The 24,919-nt window shown below is 37.8% G+C and overlaps 1 protein-coding gene across 2 annotated transcripts; it reads left to right on the top strand.

Moving 5' to 3' along the window:
- The first annotated feature begins 5,200 nt into the window (after window positions 1-5,200).
- LOC134798435 (pupal cuticle protein 36a-like) lies at window positions 5,201-18,159 on the top strand. 2 transcript variants are annotated; one of them, XM_063770874.1, is made up of 4 exons: window positions 5,201-5,327; window positions 6,448-6,712; window positions 6,743-7,180; window positions 16,994-18,159. In XM_063770874.1, exons 1-4 carry the CDS (start codon window positions 5,319-5,321, stop codon window positions 17,272-17,274), a joined length of 993 nt encoding a protein of 330 aa, XP_063626944.1. In that variant the 5' UTR covers window positions 5,201-5,318; the 3' UTR covers window positions 17,275-18,159. The 2 variants fall into 2 exon arrangements, with proteins under 2 accessions (XP_063626944.1, XP_063626943.1); XM_063770873.1 differs by having other exon boundaries at window positions 6,448-7,180.
- Window positions 18,160-24,919: the final 6,760 nt, after the last annotated feature.

The following is a 24,919-nucleotide window of genomic DNA, read 5'->3' as shown; positions in this document are numbered from 1 at the left end:
GAGCGTTCGCGTTTGCGTTATTTCTAGTTTTGTATGGGATTTTGAACAGCGCACCAAGCGGGACGTTTTGGAAACTCAAAATCCCATACAAAATGACACTTAACACAAACGCGTACGTCACGCTATCGAATGAAATGTATACTAACACAGAGGTCAAAATCCTGTTTTAACATTTCAGTCGCCACCTCTCTATTACGATAAATTATACGAAACAGCGGCGGTAGCACAGTCGCATTTTTAACGCCTGTCACCATGCCTGTCACGTTCTAACAAGTATCAAGTGCGAAAGTGACAGGCATGTTGACAGGCGATAATAATGCAACCATGCTGCCACCGCAGATTTGTTGTGACAAAATTTTATTGTAATTGAGTACATATAATTAGGAACCATGCCAACTCTATTTGCTAGCCTAGATTATTGTGTTTTAATAAATACGTCACAAAGATGAGTACATCAGTTATCACATTATATCTGCGGTCAGACTCCGTCATAGAGAAAAAAATACATACACATACTGCTACTAATACTACTATATTTCTCTATGACTCCGTCAAACTTTTCTTACATTTAGTATGGTTTGACGGAGTTTAGACGCAGGCACAAATATTTAATCTGGAGAATGACCCCCACTAGGCTGTTTTTAAATTATTTTGACCCTTGTCAGGCTTTTGTCTAAACTGTTAAAGTTCTAGGTATAACATTTTAAACTCTCGCGTTTTGTACACATATTTAATTACACAAACGGGTCTACCGCGATATAATTTCATGTCGTGGACAAAAAACATTAAACTTTAACGGGTAGCTGCAATTTCTTTGTCTGCCCCGAACATTTTTATAAACTACTTTCGGGTAGTTTAGTGGTGTTTTATTAATATCTCCGTTGACATTTGCTGGGACGTCAGTCTTTCCGTGACCACAGCTGGTGCAACTCAGCGGAAACGTCGGAATTTAAGGCACAGAATAAATAATACTACTAGGTACAGAAGACTCACTCTCGAACAAAACGCGTCTGTTACGATTAGCACAGATATGGCCGCTAGGCGGCGACAGCGCCACGCGCGGCTTATGGCTTTCCCCAAAATTGGTGTGGAACGGATGTACTTTTAGCTACCTGTAGCAAAGCGATGAAATCGCGGAGTGAGCCACGCCTGTTTAAGGTAAAAACAATGAAATTATATCGCGGTAGACCCGTTTGTGTAATTAAATATGTTAAAGTTCTACTTGGACGACTTTTTGACGGACTGAACAGTATCCTGTTGATACCGTAAGATGCATACCTACATAAATTATAGTGTAGTAACCTTTTCATATGCCACATTCACTTTTTCCTATTTACGAATAAAATAATAATATAACACTTTAAACTCTCGCGTTTTGTACACATATTTAATTGCACAAACGGGTCTACGGGTTTACGGGTAATTATATCGCGGTAGACCCGTTTGTGCAATTAAAATAATAATAGCCATCTTGTTAACGAATTATAGCTCTAATTCCAAAATACTATAACTGTAATAAATGCACTATTAACATACAGCCTTTTGACACTTATTGCGGTTAAATGGTGACCTCGAGTGACCTTTAATTTGCGGTTTAACCCTTCGCCTTTCGAGCCATTTTTATTGAAGGCTCAAATCGTTTAGAATAATATGCGTGACCTAGATAACCTATTTATGAATTAGAAAATCGGTTGTTTAATTGAATTATGTCTCGTTACATTACAAAGGAATGTAACGGCATACCTAACTACCAGTGGCGGCGCGTAATAGTTATTTACAGTACATGGTGCTACTTTCTCGCACTAGTGCCGGAATAAGCACTTTCCGTGCCATGTATTAACAGAATTCGTAACGCGTGATGATAAATTAAAATGATAGGCTAGCTTTTATAAACCGACCTTTGTGATGAGACAAGTAATGGATTTTAGGAAATTTGTCACTAGCATTAGTAGCATTGAAGTATCAAAATATTTTAGACGTTTTTTGAAATCTTATTATGTTTTTTTATATATTCAAAATTTTATTACATTTCAATACATATATCATAATTACAAAAATATAAAATTACAATTCACAAACTCGAGTTTGTTAACAAGATAATACGCAGCATCCCTGAGAATTACTTAAAATTGCAAAATACTTGAGAGCAAATTCTATGGGAAAATTGATATAACTTGTACTAACCAGCAACACACGTTACCATTGGTCGACCTTATGTCTTTTACAATAAGGTGTATTATTAGTCAATTAATTGTGTCAATGATGGTACTAGGAGCATAATTGACGGTTTCAATTCTTTTAACAGACTTAGGGCTTAGGGCCACTTGCACCATTCACTAACTCGGGGTTAACCGGTCAAACCTGGAGTTAGCATGGTTACCAGTACAATTTGACACTGGGTTAACGGTTTAACCGGTTAACCCCGGGTTAGTGGGATGGTGCAAGTGGCGCTAAGGGTCGGTTGCACCATACAGCCACTAACTCGGAGATAACCACTAACCCAGGGCTAAATTGTATTTGTAAGGCCCACTTGCACCATTCTACTAACCCGGGGTTAACCGGTTAAACCGGGAGTTACCATGGTTACCAGTACAATTTGACATTAGGTTAACGGTTTAACCGCTCAACCCCGGGTTAGTGGGTTGGTGCAAGTGGGCCTAACTGTGGTAACCTAGGACAAAATTATATTTGTAACTCCAGGTTTAACCGGTTAACCCCGAGTTAGTGGTTAACCCTGGATGGCGCAAGTGGCCCTAACATGAATCAGCCATTTAAGACTCACACGAATCCGCCGCCAAGTCGAAAGAATCTATCTAATACCCTTAAACGATCAATTCTTGTTATTTATATATGTTACTGTAAAAGCCCGAAGTACGGCAAAACCTAGGATTTACCGGTAAAACCTAGTTTTTACCGATGCCGATCGGTAAAAGCCCGAAATGTTAAATCTTACTAGTTTACTTCGGGCTTTTACCAACACCGATATGGTAAATCCTAGGTCTTACCACAGCGACCGGTAAAGTTTGAATCATGCACTGATTCTCAACCCAGATATTGTTGGATAAAAAAAGCCGAATGTTGGCTATAAAAAGCCGAATGTTGGCTAAAAAGAAGCCGAATGTTGACTAAAAAAAGCCCAGTGTTGGCTAAAAAAAACCCAATGTTGGTTGAAATATCGTGAAATTTGACAAAAATAACAAGTAACATAAATATGTCAGGTACGTACTACTTTTCGTAGCTAAATATTGTAGGTAAGTACATATTACATATTACAAAGCAATTAGAGCGGCACAAACAGACTAAATAGAGTTCTCTGCGAGACCTTCGATTACGGATCCCCAAAAAGTGAAGATGCGACGACCCGTATTATGACGTGTTGCGATCGCATTTTTGCCATTGACATTTTTTTGACATTTCGTGTTGTTACCCTCGTGTGAAACTCGAGTGTGATGGTTGCGGTTGCGTTTATATCGCTTAAACGCAACCATCACACGCCGTTATCGTATTGTCTACCTGTTCGTACGTATAGACATCGGTTACACGCTAATTCTGGCGTCAGTTCAGTCCATCAGTCCATTCGGGTTTTGACTGATGCCAGAATGATGGAAAATGGACACGGTTACACGATCAGTCCAGACTGACAAAATACTGATAAAATTATGACACAGTCGTCGTTTGGACACAGAACGCAACACAGTCCTTTAGTCTTGTCTAATATGGTGACTGACGCGAGAATGACACGAACAGGTTACACGATCAGTCTCCTATCAGTTTTCTGTCATTCAAAATTGACTGACGAATATTATCTAAAAATTTAAATTTTCATCAGTCCAGACCATCAGTCCATCAGTCAGCGTGTTACACGATAATTCTCCCGTCAGTCTGACCAGACTGATGGACTGAACTGACGCCAGAATTAGCGTGTAACCGATGTCATAGGTTAGCTTTTCATGCATCTTGTCAAAAATAAACATGATCCATACTACAAAGAAGAGAATGAAGAACCGTAAAACGGGGTGAGTAGGTTTCGCAGGGAGAGGTGGGTTATGAATGGGGAGAGAAGGTTTGAGAGGGGGGTGAGAAGGGATTTTAGGGCTACTGCTACAAAAATAATATATTCCAATTTAAAATGGAGCTATAGTAATGCGCATAATAAAAAAAATCGATCCAACAATCTTCCAAAATCACCTTTGTAAGAAAACCCCTCTCACCCCAAATGCGAGGCACTACGGGGTGAGGTGGGTTTTCCTCTTTATCGTCAAAGTTATGAAATGAAACTACCCAAAATAAAATACAAACGTCTGGAACACTTATTATATAGGTACACCATTCAGTTTTCATATGTAAAAATAAAATGTCATCGAGGTTTGAATTTCAGTTTTGACCCTACTCACCCCATTTTACGGTACACTAAACAGATATCGTACAATATCATGGGTAACATACATTTGCACATTACGTCTTAAATCTAGCACGAGATCCCCCCAAGTGTACACACCATGTTTTACAATTAAGCGGAAATATTAAAAACTTCCCCTTGGACCTCCATTCGTACCGGTTGGAAGCGACCCGTATCCAGCGTCCTCCGGCGGCCTTAACAAGGTCGTCTGTCCATCTTGTGGGTGGACGTCCTACGCTGCGCTTGCTAGTCCGTGGACGTCTTTTGTCTGAGATGATGATGATGATGATTAAAAACTAATTAACACCATATTATAGCTACAGTGGAAAATATCAGAGAAGAAATAACTATCTAAACATTACAATATAAGCATTATTATTGTACTTAACTTTAAGAGTTTACTATTAATATTACTACCTACTACAATTGTAAAATTGATTCATAAATACCCTCTATTATTCGGTATCAATGAGGTTTCAGTATGACTTTCATTATCAAATCTAACCAGCCAGCGTATTATGAATGGTTTTATCCACATGATAAAATAACTGTCACTTTTTAACACCGCGAGATTGAAAGTGACGGACACCGTTTTATCACACTGTCACGTAGACAAAAACGACCGTCATATTCGTACAGATCGCCCTTTTTTTGCATAATGCACCATTTCGTAAATGCATTATTCTAACCTCATTAACCATCAAACTGTCTAATTAAAAAATATAACAAAACCCATCCATAAAAGGTACCAATTGCAAAACTAGTTCTTAAAAATGTTACACATTTACAAGGAAGAGTCTAGCCTTCAGAGCACCGAGAAGCGAACTACGGCGCGGAGTATATAATCCTGCAATCGTCTTCACTCATCACAGTCATTCGTTCGGCTTCGTACAGCGAATATCTAATTCACATTTTCAAAATGAAATTGGTGAGTTTTTGAACGCAAAAAAATAGGCTAATAAAATTTTAAAGTTTAATTTAAGGGCGAATTCGAAAGAACCGGGACTAAGCGTGTCGGTCGAAAATTTAAGTGTTTTAAGTGCTGCAAAACTGGACCAATTTACAACCCTTATACAAAAACTGCAATCCGACTGCAATTTATGGGGGACCTGCAGGACTGCACAGTTTCAGTTGAAATGCATTCATGTGCATATATTTTATCATAATTTAATAACACCTATTTGCCTCATGAATCTATTTATTAGTATTTATCATTTTAGTTTATGTAACTTTATGAAACCACAGAGCAATAAATATAATTCACCATTTAACTGGACCGGTCCTAATTTGTTAACATACTATACCTACTTACATTTCAAAGGCTAATAATAATTTGAACTTTATAGTTCCACGCCTATTTCGACGTGTTCTTTAGCAACTTAACAGAAACTCTCTTAACTGACCAATGATGAATGTCTTTGTAATAAATTTTACAAAATTATTAGTTAACAATGTACGCTTTACCGATGACTATCTAAAGCAGCGATAATCAACTTCGGGCCGCATGCGCCGCCAGGTGATCTTTGTATAGATACAAGGCAAAACCGTCTTTGTGGCCCTCATAAAAGGTTAAAAAAGTTTGAGTACCACTGATCTAAAGTACCTAATGACTTGAGCAAACATTCATACTATTGTAAACGTTATTGCATTGACATGTCTTTTATCATTTTGTTGAGCCGTCATCATTACTATAGATCGTGTTCTTTTGGGCCCATCGGAATTTTGTAACGTCGATTACTTACAGATATTTATAAGTTATACATTTTTATTAGCACATCTAAGTTCGATTAATTACCTATTTATAAGTATGTATTAATATTGTAATTGCAAGATGTCTATTGGTAGGTAATAACCTATCTTTATACCCATTCATAGTTTTTTAACGATTCTTCTTTACAATTTATTTACTACGTTTGAAATCTTTTCTCCAGTCTTTCTGAAACATTTTGGTATATATTTTATTAATCAAATTACGATCCCTTATTTATACTAACATTTGTATCATGCTGTATTGTAGCTAAAATAAATAAAATAATCTTTAATTTCAGTTCGTAGTCGCAGCCATCCTCGGAGTGTGCGCCGCCGGGCGTTTGGAGAACACCTACCTGCCTCCTGGCAGCAGTGGCTCTGGATTTGGCCAAGGAGGCGCTGGAGGCTTCGGCCACGCCGCGGCTGGTGCAGGTGGCCACGCTGGTGGCTTTGGACAGAGAGGCTCGGCTGGTTTCGGCCAAGGCGGAGCTGGAGGTTTCGGAGGCGCTAGCCACGGAGGATTCGGCCAAGGAGGCGCTAGCCACGGAGGATTTGGTCAAGGAGGCGCTGGCCACGGAGGATTTGGTCAAGGAGGCGCTGGCCACGGAGGTTTTGGCCAAGCCGGCGCTGGCGCTGGTGGTTTCGGACAAACCCAACACGGCGGCAACCTCTACAACTCCGGCGGCTTCCAGCAGTCATACAGCCAGCAAAGCTCCCGTCCCCAAGACGCTGGTGCCCAAATCCTGAGGTCCAACAGCGAGGTCACCGCTGAAGGCTTCTCTTACGACTTCGAGACCTCCAACGGCATCCGCGCTGACGCTCAAGGCGTGGCCACTAATGGAGTCCAGTCTCAGGGTAGCTTCGGATACAAGGGTGATGATGGCCAGGACTACAGCATCTCGTACACCGCTGATGAGAACGGATACCGCCCCCAGGGTGCCCATCTTCCCACCCCTCCCCCCATCCCGGAGGAGATCCTGAAGTCTCTGGAACAGAACGCCCGTGATGAGGCTGCTGGCATCTCTGACGATGGTAAGTGATTTTATTTCAATATTTTTCGATTAATACTTGTAAAGATATTTTGATACGAAGCGCACACAATAAGCTAACACAGTTTTATCTGTAGAGCCATAGTTAAAATTTGGCTAAATTAGGTAAAGTCAAAACAAAAAAAAAATATGATGCTCTCCTGACCGATTTCGACCACAGCGACCGTGTGCTCTGGAGTAGGCAATTTTACTCGTGTTATTAGAGTGTAGCTGATCCACTCTCTGGTGCGCCCAGGTGGCTCACGTACCCTAAAAACAAAACCAAGATAATGTCAAACCTATCTGTAACCAAAGTTTTGCAAATTGTCGCATAAAATTATGAAAAATTAAACCTCATTAAAGAAAAAAATATCAAGAGAAAATATCTACGTTTATTGCAACAGTTTCAAGGCAATTGTAACATTTTAACTACTCTATTTATTTTAATCTAGATGACCTAACCTATCATCAGTCATAACACACGTTCATATGTCACCGACGTCAAACCATCATGTACATTGATTGCGTCTATCTAAAGTCTAGATAGCCTAGATTTATTAACAGGTCTAGATAAAGGTGTTAAGATTAGCTAGAGCTTAGACTCATTAACCCTTGGTTATAGTGATTATAATTTATATTGCGTTATTTTATTGCTAGGCGAGTTCAATAGTTCATTATAAAAGATAATTTAAATGATATTAATAAAGTAATGTAGCTTTACTAAATATGTTATTAGTTGTACCTACCCAACAAAAACTCGAATAATTATTTATGCTACTAATATCCGTATAAAATGAATATCCAAAGCTAATCAAAGTTAAGATTGACGGGGCTTGCGGCTACAATTACACTTTTTATAAATGAAAGAAGTAATGATACATAATGACCAATCAGTGGCATAATAAAGTCCAAAACATCACGTGAAATATCTTAATAGTACATTACGATACAAGTGCGAAAAATTCATAAATATTATCAACTAAGTAATGGAGCTTCACTTACATCAATCCATTATAATTCAATGTTTAATGACTCTATTCAAAGTTAATGAATTCCATTTTCACAAAACTAAAAAGAACCTAATTTTGTGTCAGCGGTTAACCTCAACTTAACGAGCTTTTTCATAGATAAATGTCGAAAATTAACCAAAAACACTAATTTTGTTTTAAAACTCCTCAGTGTATTCGAGCTGCAACTAGGGTAGGAAAACATGTTTATTTTATTTTTTCGTGTCCCTATATTTTGAATGAACATTAGTAGGTACCTCCTACTCCTTAAGTTACTTTAACTATAGTTTTTTTTGTAAAATTAGCGCGACCGCGGTTCAACCTCGCCGGAATCTGTAATACTTACACTTAATGTGACTTGACCACAATTCAAAATGCCATCATTATAAAAACCTGAAAATCACACTATTCATAATGTCGGGAAATAATCACCCGAGAAATAGCCAAAAAGCTCTTGCTTAGTGTTCTAAGCAAGAGCTCTTTGGCTCGATTGGAAGATATCGAATGCAGGATCAATTCTTGAAAACTTGTAAATATAACGATTGTAATTTACGTTTTTGTCAGTCAAATTAAACAAAAAAAAACCGGACAAGTGCGACCGGGCTCGCCCACCGAAGGTTCCGTACTTTTTAGTATTTGTTGTTATAGCGGCAACAGAAATACATCATCTGTGAACATTTCAATTGCCTAGCTATCACGGTTCATGAGATACAGCCTGGTGACAGACAGACGGACGGACGGACGGACAGCGGAGTCTTAGTAATAGGGTCCCGTTTTTACCCTTTGGATACGGAACCCTAAAAATTAGCTTTTTCGAGAGATAAACAAACAATATGCATGATGGCGTCAGATCAGTTGCATCAGCCAGCGTGACTCCACTTGCCGACGATTTATGCGCGCTAGGTGCTTCGCAGATTGGACTAGCTACCTCACTTATCATGACACAAAGTGATCAAGAGGTTTGAAAACACATAATTATGTCTACAATTTTCTTTTAAAGTCGTTTGAAACCTACATTTGACATTTAAATATGGCAAACATCTGCAGGGCTAAGATGGTCGGCTCTTTATCATTTGTCATCATGCCTGTCACGTTCTAACAAATATGTAAGCGTGAAAGTGACGCATGGCATGACATGTGATAAAAATGCGACCATGACACCGCTTCTGATCGCATTGCAGTATTAAATAAGTTACTTTAAAAGTTATCGATTAAAAACTTTTTTGCTATGAGTTAAAGTTATGCGTATTTCCTGTAGACATAACAATTAAACGGACTTCAATGCTTAAATTCTTACTAAATCCTTATAGGCACGTTAAAACATCCTACTGCTTAGGTAACAACTGCTTATTAAGTTGTACCTATGATAAAAATCTTAGAAAAATGTATCCAATTCGTTACCTTATGTAATGTCAACAAAACGATGCTGGGTTTCCCGTACGTAAGGTATCTGACCTTTTTAACAATACCATATACATAACATGAAGTTTCAAATAAAAACAAGAATATTTGCGTAACTAGCTAAAGACGACGCCTATAACTTTACTTTTTATTTAAAAGGGGCAATGTGGATGATAATATTTCATTTCAAATTAGAATTATGGAGCGTTAAACTAAATGACAGTGTTAACAAATTGAGCAACCTTCGCATTTACACTAAAAGAACGGTCGGTTCCCAGCAATAAAAGTGAGTTATCTGCTATGAAAGATGTGTGGGTCAGTAAGTAATGTAATGTAGCTTGCCATTGCGAAGGCGTGTGAAAATATAGTCCCTTCTATGGAACCTTGATGAAATGACTAAGATTTAGTTAGATTGCGACTGAAAGACTTAAACAATTCTATGTCGCTTATCGTTTGTATTGAAAATTTTAGTTCATCCGTCCATAGCCCACTTGATAAATGGACTAAATGGAGTGACGGAATTGATCGTAAGGTGACATTTGGATGTCTACTGCAGCTGAGGGGAGCTGTCACTGTCTTTTCCTTAATAAAATGAGTGACGGATTGAACGTTCTAATCGTGGCAGTAACGCGGTAACGACCGTCATTTTATCAAGGAAACTAACAGGCAATCGGGACCATATCCTCGTGGCAGTGGCAGACCCCTTACTACATGGATGTCAGTTATTAAACAGGATCTCTCCAATAACAATTTAGATCCAGCGACGACCCAGAAACGATATCTTTGGAGAAGGAGGATTAGGAGAGCCGACCCCAGTTAAAAATGGCACAAGGCCGGAAGAAGAAGAAGAAGTCAACTCAATGCAATCAGAGTGTAACACAGTTCAAAGTTTATGTCACATAAAATAAAAAAAACTGGACCTAACAATTAAATTTGATAATATCAGCATTGAACATACAGTAAAGCTCACTTTCCCACCATAAAGTCGTGGAAATTACTATGTTTGTCGCGTGAAGATAACTAAGCAGACCATATTATTAAGTTTCGCATTGATGTGACGAAACATAAACTCAATGCTGTTTCACATGCCACCTTTACAATTATATCTCAACGCTGCACCCAAGTATATCAGATTGAAATTTGCCCTCAGTACTATGCAAGTGAATGAGACATACATAAAAGTATGAAACTTTGCCATTTAACATGCGTCACAGTTCAGTAAGAGCGAAGTAGTGCTAGTGCCTACGCCAATTCTTGGGATTAGTTGCCAAGCGCACCCCAGGCTCCCATGAGCCGTGGCAAAATGCCGGAACAACGCGAGGAAGATGATGATGGCTAATGGTTGGTACATGAAGGCTACGTTTGGATCGATTACTATTGGGAACTAATGTCCTACAGGGGATTGTCGATCGACGCAATGAAGACTAGGCTAGTGGCATGTTTTGTACAGCACACGGAACATTACTGACCTAAGAATAAACACTGGACTTATGTCGACACTGTACCCATCCCACAGTAATTCCGTTATTTATTAGTGCAATCCAGGCCAAAGGTACAAAACGCTATCATAGGCTAATGTAAGGCGACATAACAGTTCTAGAACGACGTAACTCCAAGCACTTTATATGGCGTTTAAGTCGTTTTCCATTGCTACTCACACATATACGCGCTGTCCTTTCTAAGATTATCTAGGGCCGAAGCATCACTAAACGTTTTAAACCAGCATATCGCATGCATTTTAGAAAGATCTTATTCTCTTCGCGTACGACTGATAATCCCTTGATATAGCTGTAAAAAATTTGTGGTTATGAAAACCCTAAGTCACCGGTAAGCAAATTATAGATCAGTACTGTGGGTTATGGTAATCGATTTGCAAAGTAGTAATTATGTTACATTTGCAAGTGAGATGACGATTGGATAACTTGTATTAACACAAGATATTACAGGTACGATTCCTTTTGCGAAATCGACAAAATATATCACTAAATATGCTGTCGATATACCTATGAAACACCTAATTAAATAAAATACCTACTGTCTACCAACAAAGTATAAATTAAATAACCTGGGCTTGGATAGATTTTATATGAATTATTCGTGAACTAATCAGCCAAATCAGCTAATAATTATCTAATCTTTATGAAATTTTAAAACGGTATGTTTCAATGAAGACGAGAAATGAAACCTCGTCACAATGAAATCAATGAATCCACCTACTTTGAAATGAGTTTTTGTTGATTATAAAATATGTAATTGTAAGTGCTTTTTTCTGTGTATTTCCGCAAATTTTATTTCCTTACCGTTGCGAATTTTAATAACTAGCCAAAGCTATGCGTATGACATTTAAAGTGATCGATTCGATCGATTTAACGATCATCTAAAGTAAGTTGGTGACTTTTCACAGTTGTACAGTCGCCATCATATCGGAGCGGGCAAAATGCTCACAAATATCTGAACAAGCCTCTATTGTCAAGGCATTAGAGTGCGTGTTCAGAGTTTGTGACCACCTTGGCCGCGCCGATACATCTGTACAATGAATTGTTTGTAATCGATTTCGATTGTGCTTTATTATCGAACCATCGCCATCGTGTCGTAACGAAACGTTTAAGGAAGCTAACATTTAAAATAAGACAAGTGAAGAAACATTTATAACTGAAAAGGCCAAATCGCCGGTAGCCATCTTTGTTTCTAAAGACTATAGGAGGCCAATTCTGTCGTAACAATTCGATAATGTTAAATTTTGTTTTGATAAGAACTTGCGTCAGTGTGTGGTGCGCATGAGGTGCCTGATGACAGTTCGTATCAAAATGAGGTCAACACCTTATCAAATTGTTTAAACAGAATTGGCATCTAGCCTTAACGTAACTTCTAATTGATGTTTTCACATTTATCAATCTTTCTTTTGTTTTTATAGCAAAGTAGGTACGAAATTTGACAAAGATATTTGATCATACAGAAACACAGGTATAGTCCGACATTGTAGAAAATTATTGAGGGCGCCACTTCCTACGTAACTGTCACATTTTTGACGTAAAATGGCAACAACTTAGTATGGAGATTTTTTTGTTCCATTTTATTTAATTTCTACTATTTTTGTCGCACTCTAAATTAGATAGATAGTAAAATTACTCCTTTAAGTAAATGCCTGAATAAGTCTACATACATATTCAATAGGCATTTAAAGACGTTTAAATTAAAATGACGCATATATACTTAGATATCACCATAAATAGGACTCAATGCACCTATTATAAATCAATTTCACAAATCGCTCTATTCTGCAACCTTAGAGGCACAATTCAAATTCCAAGCTTTTCATGCGTCTTGCTTACATATATGGATATAATTTGATTTTAATGTAAGCCTGAGGCTTTTATGCTCAATTTGGATCAGAGACATGTTACAGCAAAATATCCTTTAAATAAATATACTTATAGTACAGATTTGCGGGACTGATTACATGCCCTCTGGAATGTATCATAATATCCTTTTATATATCTGGAAGTTAGTTAGGAAACCGACGCTTGTTTTTTTTTTGCTGAAACCGAAACTAAAACTTCGGTCGGACACTACTGGAAGTACAGTTTCGGTGCGGCTGAAAGATTTTTGATCGAAACCGAACCTTCAGCTGAAACATGGTTTCGGTAACCTGTCAAAACCGAAACTCAAACCGAAACTTCTGATGAAACTGTGATTCCAGTGACATAGAGTTAAAACCAATAAAAGTTTGCAAAGGTTTTGACAGCAGGCGCAGTGCAAGTGTTATTCATACGTCATAATTTCATAGAAGTCTGACGTTTAAAATAATTTCTTGATCTAACTCTACCTTTCCTACCAATTACTTTATCCTCCTTCCCTTTCTTTTCTTCTTCTTTTTTTTCTTTCCTCTCTTTTCCTTCTTCCCTTTCGATAAATGATTATCAATTTGACTAGGCCCCCTGACCACCTCTTATGCAGTCTTAGCTATTTCTTCAGTTGACTGTACTAGCGAGCAATGATATGCGATCATTTCGTAAAGTCGTTATAAAAGTAAGGATCTCGCGTGACAATCCCACGGTTGGGCAATGTGTGGGAAAGGAGAACAAAGGCTTTCAACTGTGGGTTCTGGATCTGATTTGACTGAATATTACTGTTTTATTCGTGTTATAGGCCAATTCGAGTTTTAGTTCTTCGATCTGTTTCCGATATGATACTGATCTGTTAGTGTCAAAAGTGATCAGTATCGGAAACAGATCGAATTACTAAAACTCGAATTGGCCTATTAGAGCATTTTTTGTTCCAGATAAGTATTTATTATAATGGTTTAAAATTCATGAAAAAAAATACACTTATGCAATGTTGTTTCAATCATGTTTCTACAAAATTTTAGGTATAAAAAGAATCTTTAAAAAAATCTATACAATGTCAATATTTATTTAACAATCTTTGAACATACTCGAATTCACCACAAACAAGTTTCTCCTCACGACTTTGCCTGAGTAAAATTAACATTTACAAATGTAAATCATCCTATATCCATTCCCGGTAGTCAAACTATCTCCATACCAAATTTCGTCCAAATTAGTTCAGCAGTTTAGTAAAGATGTAGGTAAGTGACAGCCAGTTATTTTGCATTTATTATTATTTAAAACCAAAATATTACTTTGCTAATCCGCGAAAAGATAACGTGCTAGTCAATCAGTGCTAACCCGTTATACTTACTTGCGTATCTTTTACATGCATTAATGTTGTAATTTATTATTATTAGTAGGCATTGAATAATGCATTGTATAAATACGCTCGTTTTCATACAGACGGTTCATTTAACCTTTAACCTGCGGTATTTCCGGACCGGTACAACCTTCAAACCTTCAAGAAAAGAGCGTACCTACTCCCATCTTAATCTTTTTGAGGTTCCGTACCTCAAAAGGAAAAAACGGAACCCTTATAGGATCACTCATGCGTCTGTCTGTCTGTCCGTCTGTCACAGGCTATTTTCTCGGAAACTACTGGACCAATTAAGTTGAAATTTGGTACACATATGTAAATTAGTGACCCAAAGATGGCCATGTTTTTTTTAAGATTTTAAAATACATAGGTTCGAAGTTATTTAAGAAAATAACCAAATAAATGACCATTCCCCACCCCTTTATCTCCGAAACTACTGGGTCTAAAATTTTGAAAAAAATACACAAAATAGTTCTTTATCTATAGATGACAGGAAAACCTATTAGAAATGTCCGCTCAAGCGTGAGTCAGACGTAATGTACGGAACCCTTGGAACGCGAGTCCGACTCGCACCTGGCCGGTTTTTTTTTAAAGGCCGGCAACGCACCTACAACCCTTCTGGTGTTGCGGGTGTCCATGGGCGGCGGTAATCGCTTACCATCAGGTGATCCGTCTGCTCGTTTGCCTCCTATATTATTAAAAAAAAACCATTTTCATCATAATACAGTACCTAATAGGTACCTACCTATATATTTTATGACGTAACCATCTCCTACATTTATAATTAACAACAGAGCAACAGAGCTCAACGAGGGTGCGGAGTATTAGGGTTGGCAACGCGCATCTAACACCTCTGGAGTTGCAGGCGTCCACAGGCTACGGAGACTGCTTATCATCATTGGGCCGTATGCTTTTTTGCCACCGACGTAGTATAAAAAAATTAACACCACCCATTAGGAAAGGACCCCTAAAAGCAATGTTGCACCAGTCTCACCTTGCACCTCTGCAATTGCCGTGGTTCCGTTATCACCATCATCATCAACTGTGCCTCGACCTTGAGCTTTCTGAGATGATTGCGGGGCCGTAAAGTTAGCGGTTTTGGGTCTTGGTACTCGTAAATGTTAATCATTCTAGTAACTATCATTCAAGCAGATTGTTATTATTTAAAAACTGCTAAAACTCTGGTATCCTAGGATAGCGGTGCCATCATATAGCGGCCGTCTTCATAAAAAATACTACTCCATCATTATTTATCCGTATTATTTTACTAGACGGCCGCTATATGACGGCACCGCTACCTAGGAAAACGAAGCTTTAAAAGTTTTAAAACCGCGTGTCTCACTTTGGAATTGAGAGAGAGAGAGAATTAAATCTGTTTATTAAAAAAAAAAACATTACAATTTTTTAAAGCTAGTTACAATCTTTAATATTTAAGATTTGCTAAAGTCTGACCAGCGAGTCGTGTCACAAACTATTTTTTTAAATTCTTTATATGGCAACTTTTTTTCCTATCAAATAAGCTGTCAGTTTCAAGCTGTCATTTAATTTCATAGTAATTTTATTGCGAGGTGCGGTTTTGTACTGAAATTCCCGCGTTTTTTTTGTGACACGACTCACTGGTCGGATAATAACACCCGCTGTTCTCCTGGCCACAAGAACTGGCACAAAACAATAACGCAGAAGCTCATGCCCCAGCTATTATTTATTACCAAACGCAATGTTGTAATTCAATGGCCGTGTTCTTTTGGATACATTAGTAAATCATTTGCAACTTTGCTCACGGCTTTACCCTAATATGATGAATGTCTATTGTTTTTCATTAAACGCTTGTCAATTATATTCTTCTCTAATTATCTTCTGATTCTATTGATATATCTGATTGGCCGTTGGCGGTCATCAATTTCTAGTTGCCATAAGACGTACAATTTTAACAAGTGCGTCATATTCGATATATCGAAAGCATCTTTGCCCAAGGGGAAACTGAGACCTTAGCTTCACTCGGTCAATGAATATCAAGGAAGCGCTTTTGTTGTTTGTTACATGTCATTTAGGGCCACTGCTTGCACCATTCACTAACCCGGGGTTAACCGGTTACACCTGGACTTACCATGGTTACCAGTACAATTTGATACTGGGTTAACGGTTTAACCGCTTAACCCCGGGTTAGGGGGATGGCAAAATGATGGCAAAAAAATCTATCTCTACGGCAAAACTACAGCCCCTTCTCAGGTGTGATTCTCCTAAACTTCTATTGTTTGATAAGATAAAAGATTTTTATTCGTGACGATCATAAAACATGTACGAACATGTACAGACAACAACAGCAAGAAAAGAAGAGAACAATAAGTGTGCATCACGAAATTTGCAATTTGTTCAACTCATAGACTATTAGGAATCGGATTCCTCTAGACGGACTTTAGAGCAATTATTTCATGAAACCGATGCTGGCAAAAATACTGGGGTGCGGGGGACGAGGTGAGCGAGTCCCGTGCCGTGATTGGTCCATTCAAAGGCACGGGCGTCACACAAAGACACTTTGACTCGAAAATGGAGTAAATCTACCTTATATTTATGGCAGAGGGGGTAGCGCTACTATGCTAAGTCTGGAGGATGTCTTGTCTGTGGTTCAACTCCAGTTGTATCTCTAATCCTTAACATAGCAGTGTTTTTAATATTGTATCTAAAATTCAAATTTCTTTCAGGCTCATACCACGGCGAGGGCGCTGGCTCCGGCTCCGGCTACTCTGGCAACCAATACCAGCAACCATCCGGCCAGTACGGCGCTCCCAGCCGAACCTTCCAGCAGCCCAAGAACTTCGGCGGCTCCTCGGGTAACTTCGGTGGCTCTTCTGGTAGCTTCGGTGGCTCTTCCAACTTCGGTGGTTCTTCCTTCGGTGGTGCCGCTTCCCGCCAATACCTGGCCCCCAAGGCTGGCCCTAATGGCTCAGGAAACTTCAACTCTAGGACCGGATACCAATATTAGGAGCTCAAGACAAATGGATACTGATGAGTTAAAACCAAACTAACAATAATTAGATCTTATGTCAATGGAATAAGGTTTTCGAATGGTCAATTTATTGTATCAATGATGTTGATGATATTCTATGTACAGATGTAGTGCATAATTATTTTCCATCGTATTTTCACGGTAACTTACGAATGTGTCTTGCTATTTCAGTCAGTCTCGGTAGTCTCGTACTGACATTGACTGAACTAGAAATACGATGGAAAACAATTATGTAAATTATGCAGTACATCTGTAACCATCTTTGATTTGTCAGTTTTGTTGTGTCATATTGTATAGAATTTGCATTGATTGTGATTTGTATCTACTGATTTGCCGTCGGCCGAATTAGCAAAATTTTCACATTTATAAGTTTTGGAAATGTCTCATATTTTGTATGGGGGTCGAAATTTTCCATTTCCATGAAATTTTCCAATTGCACCTCTGTACTTGTATCCCACTGTTTTTTTTCATTATATAGCTTTTTTGTATCTGATGTTGTATAGATTTTGTCATCCATATTGACACTTATTTAATATTCGCTTCTTTCTGTATCATCATTAGAGTTAATTATTATATATAATGGACAAAGCTGTGAACTATTGATGTGATTTATAATAATATAAGAATTATTACTACTGTTGCCATTAACTATTTCTTCTAACTAATATGATCTCAATCTTTCGACAATTCTGTATCAAAAATAAATTTCTACTGTTGTGAAAATAGTCGTAAGTTAATACATATACTCAAATGGACAGTAATATATTTAAGAAAATGACAAAAAAATGTTTGTATTGTAAATGTAAGTCATTGTAAATATCGAACACAATAAACGAAGGTTGAACCTCAGATTTGTAAAAAAAACATACAATTTGTTTGATTCCTTGACGGCTGAGCGGGCTGAGAATACGTTTGTGCCATATCATATCAGCCATATCCATTTTTGGGCAAAATCGTTTTTTATTTATCTCTAAAGTAGCAAAAAATATGCTAATAATTGACACTAACGAATTAAAAAAATATATATGTTTCGAAAATGTAGAACCATATCCGCATTTTATCATAGGATAATTACACTCTGTTATCAGAAAATTATCACAAAAATTGTGACATATCCAAAACTTTGTGTCATGTCATAAATTGTGGCAATAATAAAAATGCTTTTATTTCATGATTACCACTATATTGAAAATATTTGTATGGTACTATAAATAGAAAACATATTATGCGCCTAAATGATAAGTAAGTTGGATATTTCCTAAATATAAAACTTTTCCACAAGGTGGACTGATGACCTGGTACCTAAAGGTCGCGAGAGTCCGCTGGATGCGGGTGGCGCAAGACCGGTCATTGTGGCACTCTTTGGGGGAGGCCTACGTCCAGCAGTGGACGTCCTCTAGTTGATATGATGATGATGATTATAACCCTTAATTTTTTTTTGTTTTTCTTCTTTTCGCTCACCTGCAAATCAATGTAAGTGGCGTATGGCACAAACGTATTCTCACCCTACGTCCTATCACCTATCACCCAGGGAACTATGGAAACGAATTATTTCGTGTATTTAACAAATACATCCCAACCTTTCGAACCCTTTACAGCGTTCGTGGTCAACGGGTGACTAATTTAGTTTTAAATCTAAAACTAATTTACCTACACATGATTTCAGTGAAAAAACTAGTTTGAATGAACCCAATACTAAAATGGAAACTGCGGTAAGAGCAGATGCGCCTCAAGAGTATCGCCTAATAAAGACAAGATGATACCCACTGCGCATGAGCGAGGTCAGTGACGCAAATCAGATTAGATTTATTCTAGACTAGCGACCCGCTCCGGCTTCGCATGGGTTACACAAAACCTTAACAAATTATATACACCTAAACCTTCCTCAAGAATCACTCTATTGATAGGTGAAAACCGCATGAAAATCCGTTCAGTAGTTTTCGAGTTTATCACGAACATACATACACACAGACGGACGCGGCGGGGGACTTTGTTTTATAAGGTGTAATCTAATAGACCCTACTTATAGTGTTGTGTTCCTGCCGGTGAGTAAGGTTGCCAGAGCTCAACGAGGGTGCGGAGTGTTAGAGTCAGCAACACGTAGGTAACGTCTCTGGAGTTGCCTGCGTCCATAAGCTTCGGAGAATGCTTACCAAATTAGAAAATGAGGCATAAGTCATGACCCATGACACAACTACGAGTAGACCATCAGGAAATGACCCTCTTGTACCCAAAAATTAATTGTCTTGCGAAGCATCTCTTAGCGCCACTTGCACCACCCCACTAACCCGGGGTTAACCGGTTAAACCATTAACTCAGTGTTAACTTGTAATGGTAACCATGGTTACTCTGAGAATCAGTTGAGAAATGTGCCATACGGAAGCATAAGCTGAAACGGAGAACTTGTACGGTGAAGCTTGAAGCGTCACTCGGTCAATGAATTACAAGGAAGCGCTTTTGTTGTTTGTTACATGCCATTTAGGGCCACTTACACCATTCACTAACCCGAGGTTAGCCAATTAAACCTAGAGTTACCATGGTTACTAATACTATTTGACACTGGGTTAACGGTTAACACCGGGTTAGTGGGATGGTGCAAGTGTCGCTTAGGGCCACTTGCGCCATTCACTAACGCGGTGTTAACCGGTTAAACCTGGAGTTACCATGGTTACCAGTACAATTTGACACTGGATTAACGGTTTAACCGGTTAACGCCGGATTAGTGGGATGGTGCAAGTGTCGCTTAGTGTTCTTAATTTTCGAGAACAGTACATACATGTATGCCCCAAGGAAAAGTCGCATCATTGAATATATGCATGAATCGGCCATTATACCATTACTGAATCGCATTATGCCGTACATAGCCAATGCACTTATTACTCATCGCCTCGTTTTTTTGCGTCGGCAAACGTTTATTTTAATTGAAGGTGGTGATGAGTCCCTGACTGATAGTAACTATGTCAGGAATGTGATCAAGCTGTGAATAGCCCTACTAAACCAGTAAAAAATATAGAAAAACTAGTTAATTACATTTAAACGCATAATTTGTATATTACGATTAAGTATATTTGTATAAGGTAGGTATATAAGAGCCAGTGTGGCACTGCGGAGCTAGAATTGCTTCTGGCCTGAGAAGGGAAAATAGTGCGTGTAATGGTGTCCCATACAACCATTTCCAGTCGCCGTTACGACGCGGTGTTGACACATCTTGTGTCGACACCGTCTGTTTCGGTCACAATTCCAGTCGCAGAGTCGTCGCCGTGTCGACACAGTTACCAGAAATGGGGAAGGGTCGACACATGACACAAAGTGACATAAAGTGTGGTCGCCGTGTGCACACATTGTTTAGGGTTTGCGACTACTTTATGCCAAAATCATTCGTTCATTCGTTCATTTTGTTCCTGTCAAATGGAAACTGTCAGATGGAAAAATACTTAAATAAAAATAAGTGACATTAATACGCCATCTCTAAAACGGATTACAAGACGTAATTATATATTGTTTGGATTTATATTACAATAGGACTTAAATTATTATGGGAATTAAACTGCTCGAGTGATTTGATAAACTAAGTGTAATATAATCAACGCGCCACCACATTGTTTTAGTTTAGCCGGAAATGAAATTGTTTACTTCTCAGTGCCTGTGTTCATAACTATATTATTTGAAGCATTTTTAGTACTTCGATGCGTATACTATACTTAAATAACAGAAATAACGCTTTACATACTACGAAACTTGTTAATTATGATGTATAAATATGGTTTAAGGCTGAGAAATATTGCAGTCACAAAGTAGTTGCAATGTTTCGACTTTGTGTCGACACTGTGTTGACACATGACACGCGCTGTCAAAAGTAATAACAAATTTACTAGTATGTCACTGGATTTGCAAAATGGCTCCTTGTGTTGATTTGTTTTCAGATATTCTCAAAGTGTAAAAATGCCGTGGTCAGAGATGGGCATTAATCGATTAACTGTTTATTCGACTAATTAATGGAATAAAAAAAATTAATTCTCAAATTTTAATCGCGATTAGTTTAGTCGACCTAACATAGATTGAAATTGAATTAATCTGAATATTAATCGAATAAATTATCGATTAAATCTCGATTGAAAGTTGACAGGGGGCCATTTTTGTACGTAAAAATAATAGAAATGTCTTGCATGCAGATGGTAGCAAAACACTTTGTCATAAAAGTCGAGATGGGTGTCGATATATAGGTTTTAGGGAGTGCCAATTTCGAAAATAATGACCATTTTGGAATCCGAAATGGCGGCCATGCACTGTGTCATAAAAGTCGTCATGGATGTCGTTTTATACGTTTTAGGGGGCCCCAATTTTGAAAATGATGACCATTTTGGAATCCAAAATGGCGGCCATGCACTATGCCATAAAAGTCGTCATGGGTGTCGTTTTATAGGTTTTAGGGGGCGCAGATTTCGAAAATGATGACCATTTTGGATTCCAAGATGGCGGCCATGCACTATGTCATAAAAGTCGTCATGGATGTCGTTTTATAGGTTTTAGGGGGCCCCGATTTAGAAAATGATGACTATTTTGGATTCCACTTTTATGACAAAATACGTAGCCGCCATCTTGGATTATAAAATGATCATCGTTTTCGAATTCTGCACTCCCTAAAACCTATAAATCGACATCCGTGACGACGCAAGTTATCTTTATTTTCAGATCTAACAAATTGCTACAGAATACAAAGGACAAAAAAGAAGCGAGGAGGTAATGAAACAAGCAAAAATACAGATGATTCCTCGACGCAATTGGGTGATTCTTAAATTGTGTCCAGATTTTTTTTGTCATAAAAGTTTTTATTTTTCACATATTACTCTCACAAGTTCCGTGACATTTCGACCTTGTAATTTTTTAAGTAAATGTTTTTGTTTATCTATGAGGATCTCACTAGAATAGTATAATCAAGGTATGTTTATATTTGATGAATGAAATAGTAACGCAAAAAAAAAATATATTTGTGTCTTATATTCCTGCCGAAGACTTTTATTTTACCTTTTCCTTCTACACAAGTTTGGCCAAGTAATAAGAATTTAGGGCTCTCAATTTTATTTTGACTTCTACAACAGTAAAGCTACGAGGCCATGTTTGGTATCGTTTTCGTATAAATTCGCAGTACCAAATTTAGTTAAGGTATCACATTGACACCATTCCGAAGTAAAAACATATAAACTTATTAAAATACTTTCTTTTAAACTCCTCTTCACGCTTAAACTGCTGAACAGTTTTAATTTAAATTTGGTACACATATATTTTGAGTCCCGAGACAGGATATAATAAGTTATCTCAAAAATCATCCTTTAAAGGTGTGAAATGAGGTGTAGGGGGGAATTCAGAATTGACTTCTTGAAGTTAATACTGTTTAAGTTTAGGTTTGAAGTCATGTTTTTTCATCATTTTTAACTAAATCAAAGATGTAGACCATCCCAAATTTCATATAAATCGGTTCAGCGGTTATTGATTTCCCATACAAATTTCCACGCCACTTTTCACACCTTCAAAAGATGATTTTGGTTATAAGATCTATGTCCTGTTCCGGGACGCAAACTATTTCTATACCTAATTTCAACGAAATCGGTTCAGCGGTTAAGCGTCAAGAAGAGTTTCAAAAAAACCGGCCAAGTGCGAGTCGGACTCGCGTATTAAGGGTTCCGTACATTAAGTCCGACTCGCGCTTGACTGCACATTTCTAATAGGTTTTCCTGTCATCTATAGGTAAAGAACTATTTTGTGTATTCAGACGGACATACATACAGACGCACGAGTGATCCTATAAGGGTTCCGTTTTTTCCTTTTGAGGTACGGAACCCTAAAAAGATTTATTTTTATTTTGTGGAATGGTGTCAATGTGATATCTTAAATGGATTCAGCACCCCAGATTTATACGAAAACGATACCAAACACGGCCTAGTACCTTCACTGATATAGATATATCAAGATAAAATTGAGAGCCCTAAATAAACTTTCAAGAGCGGATATCTCAAAAACTATTCAACATATCGAAAAAATTGACAGAATAAACTTGTAACAAATTAAATTAACTTTCATTTTGTATAAGTGGCCATGTCGCTGAGATGCATAGTTTCCGAGATATAATCGAAAAACGGGAAAATGGGACCTTCAAAGCCCCCTCTCTCCCCCCCGCTCAAGGGCTACGGCCGGGGACTTTTGATATGTTCACCTCCTAACTTGTCAAACCGAGTTACGGAGTCAAAAATTGTGTTCCGAGCATTTCCCTCTACAACTTTTGGAGCATTCGTTGCCTGACCTAAGTAGCTTATTGAATTTCTTTAAAAACTTTTCTGTAAAGGGTTGACGGGTGTTGGGTGTTTATATGGTTTCGGTCGATTATTATCATTTGCATTGCCCATGATGACTTACTAGAATTACGAGCACACGAGACACTAATAGTAGTTTGACAAACCTTGGTTTTCAAGAGGTATTTTATATTGACATTTGCTGTCACAAATTTGCTGTCAGATTTAGTCGCAAACCGCACGCAAAGTGCACACAAATGTGTCGACACCTTGTTACGGAAAAGTGTAGACACGGCGACGACACTTTGTTTCGAAACAATTCTAGACACATTGTGTGGACTCTGTTACGACACATCTGACATTTAGTTACCACTTTGTGATTCTGCGACTGGAATGGTTATATGGGGTGTGAACTATTTTCGACACCTCACTTCTTTAGCTAAACTCTGCTGCCAATTGTGTCTCTGAAGTTCTAATAACCCCAGATACAAAAAGTGGGGTGTTACAATTTTGAAACCAATGTACGTCTGTGGCATCGTATCTCTCAAATGGATGGACCTATTTCGATGCGGGGTTTTTTTACGTGAAAGCGAGTTTCCTTGCGCTACTGCCGCTTTCTTAGCTACCTTTGATAGAAATCGACCAACAGTTTAAACAGTATCACCTCTTTCAATTCAATTCAATTCAATTCAATATCTTTAATGTCAAAAAACACATGTCAAAATATACAATAGGTACACAATAAAATTAAAAATACATAATCCACACAAATTAAAAAGGAATATATACAAATGTCAGAGTACATAATATATACAATGTCCAAAATAGTGGTATATACAAATGTCAATAAAACTAACAAAAAATTAAAAATTAAAAAATACAAATGTCAAAAAATATTACTAGACTCATTTTACATTAAACTTACTTTTACATTTTATATTACTTTTCCCAAATGTACATTATTTTATTTAGTACATGGCATTTTTGGCTTAAAAAATAATTAAAATAATTCATTACCCGCAAGATCAAGGGTAATATTGTGCTTTTGACTTTGGAATTTTCTTTTATTTTTATAAAAGTTCAAAACTCGAATTTAAGTAACTTGTATTTGTACAGGCATTTACGAGGTTAATGTTGGTAACGTAACCAGCGCCATCTGCTGCCTTAATCGTTACTCAGCAATCAAAGCTCTTTGTTACCTCTCAGTCGCGTTCTGTAGGATTTAAAATCCATTCAAGCTTTAATAGTTCAAGTCATTGTCAGAAGATGGCGTTGACTTGCTGAATTTTAGTTACTCGTATTTGAAAAAGATCGCTTTATAAGACGCTTTTAAT

This window comes from Cydia splendana, chromosome 16 (genome assembly GCF_910591565.1).
Source record: "Cydia splendana chromosome 16, ilCydSple1.2, whole genome shotgun sequence".
Lineage (NCBI taxonomy): Eukaryota > Metazoa > Arthropoda > Insecta > Lepidoptera > Tortricidae > Cydia > Cydia splendana.
This window is presented reverse-complemented; position numbering and strand designations above follow the sequence as displayed.

Coding starts and splice junctions, on each gene's coding strand:
- LOC134798435 (XM_063770873.1), top strand. Junction 7,181..16,993: donor TGCTGGCATCTCTGACGATG/GTAAGTGATTTT, acceptor AATTTCTTTCAG/GCTCATACCACGGCGAGGGC.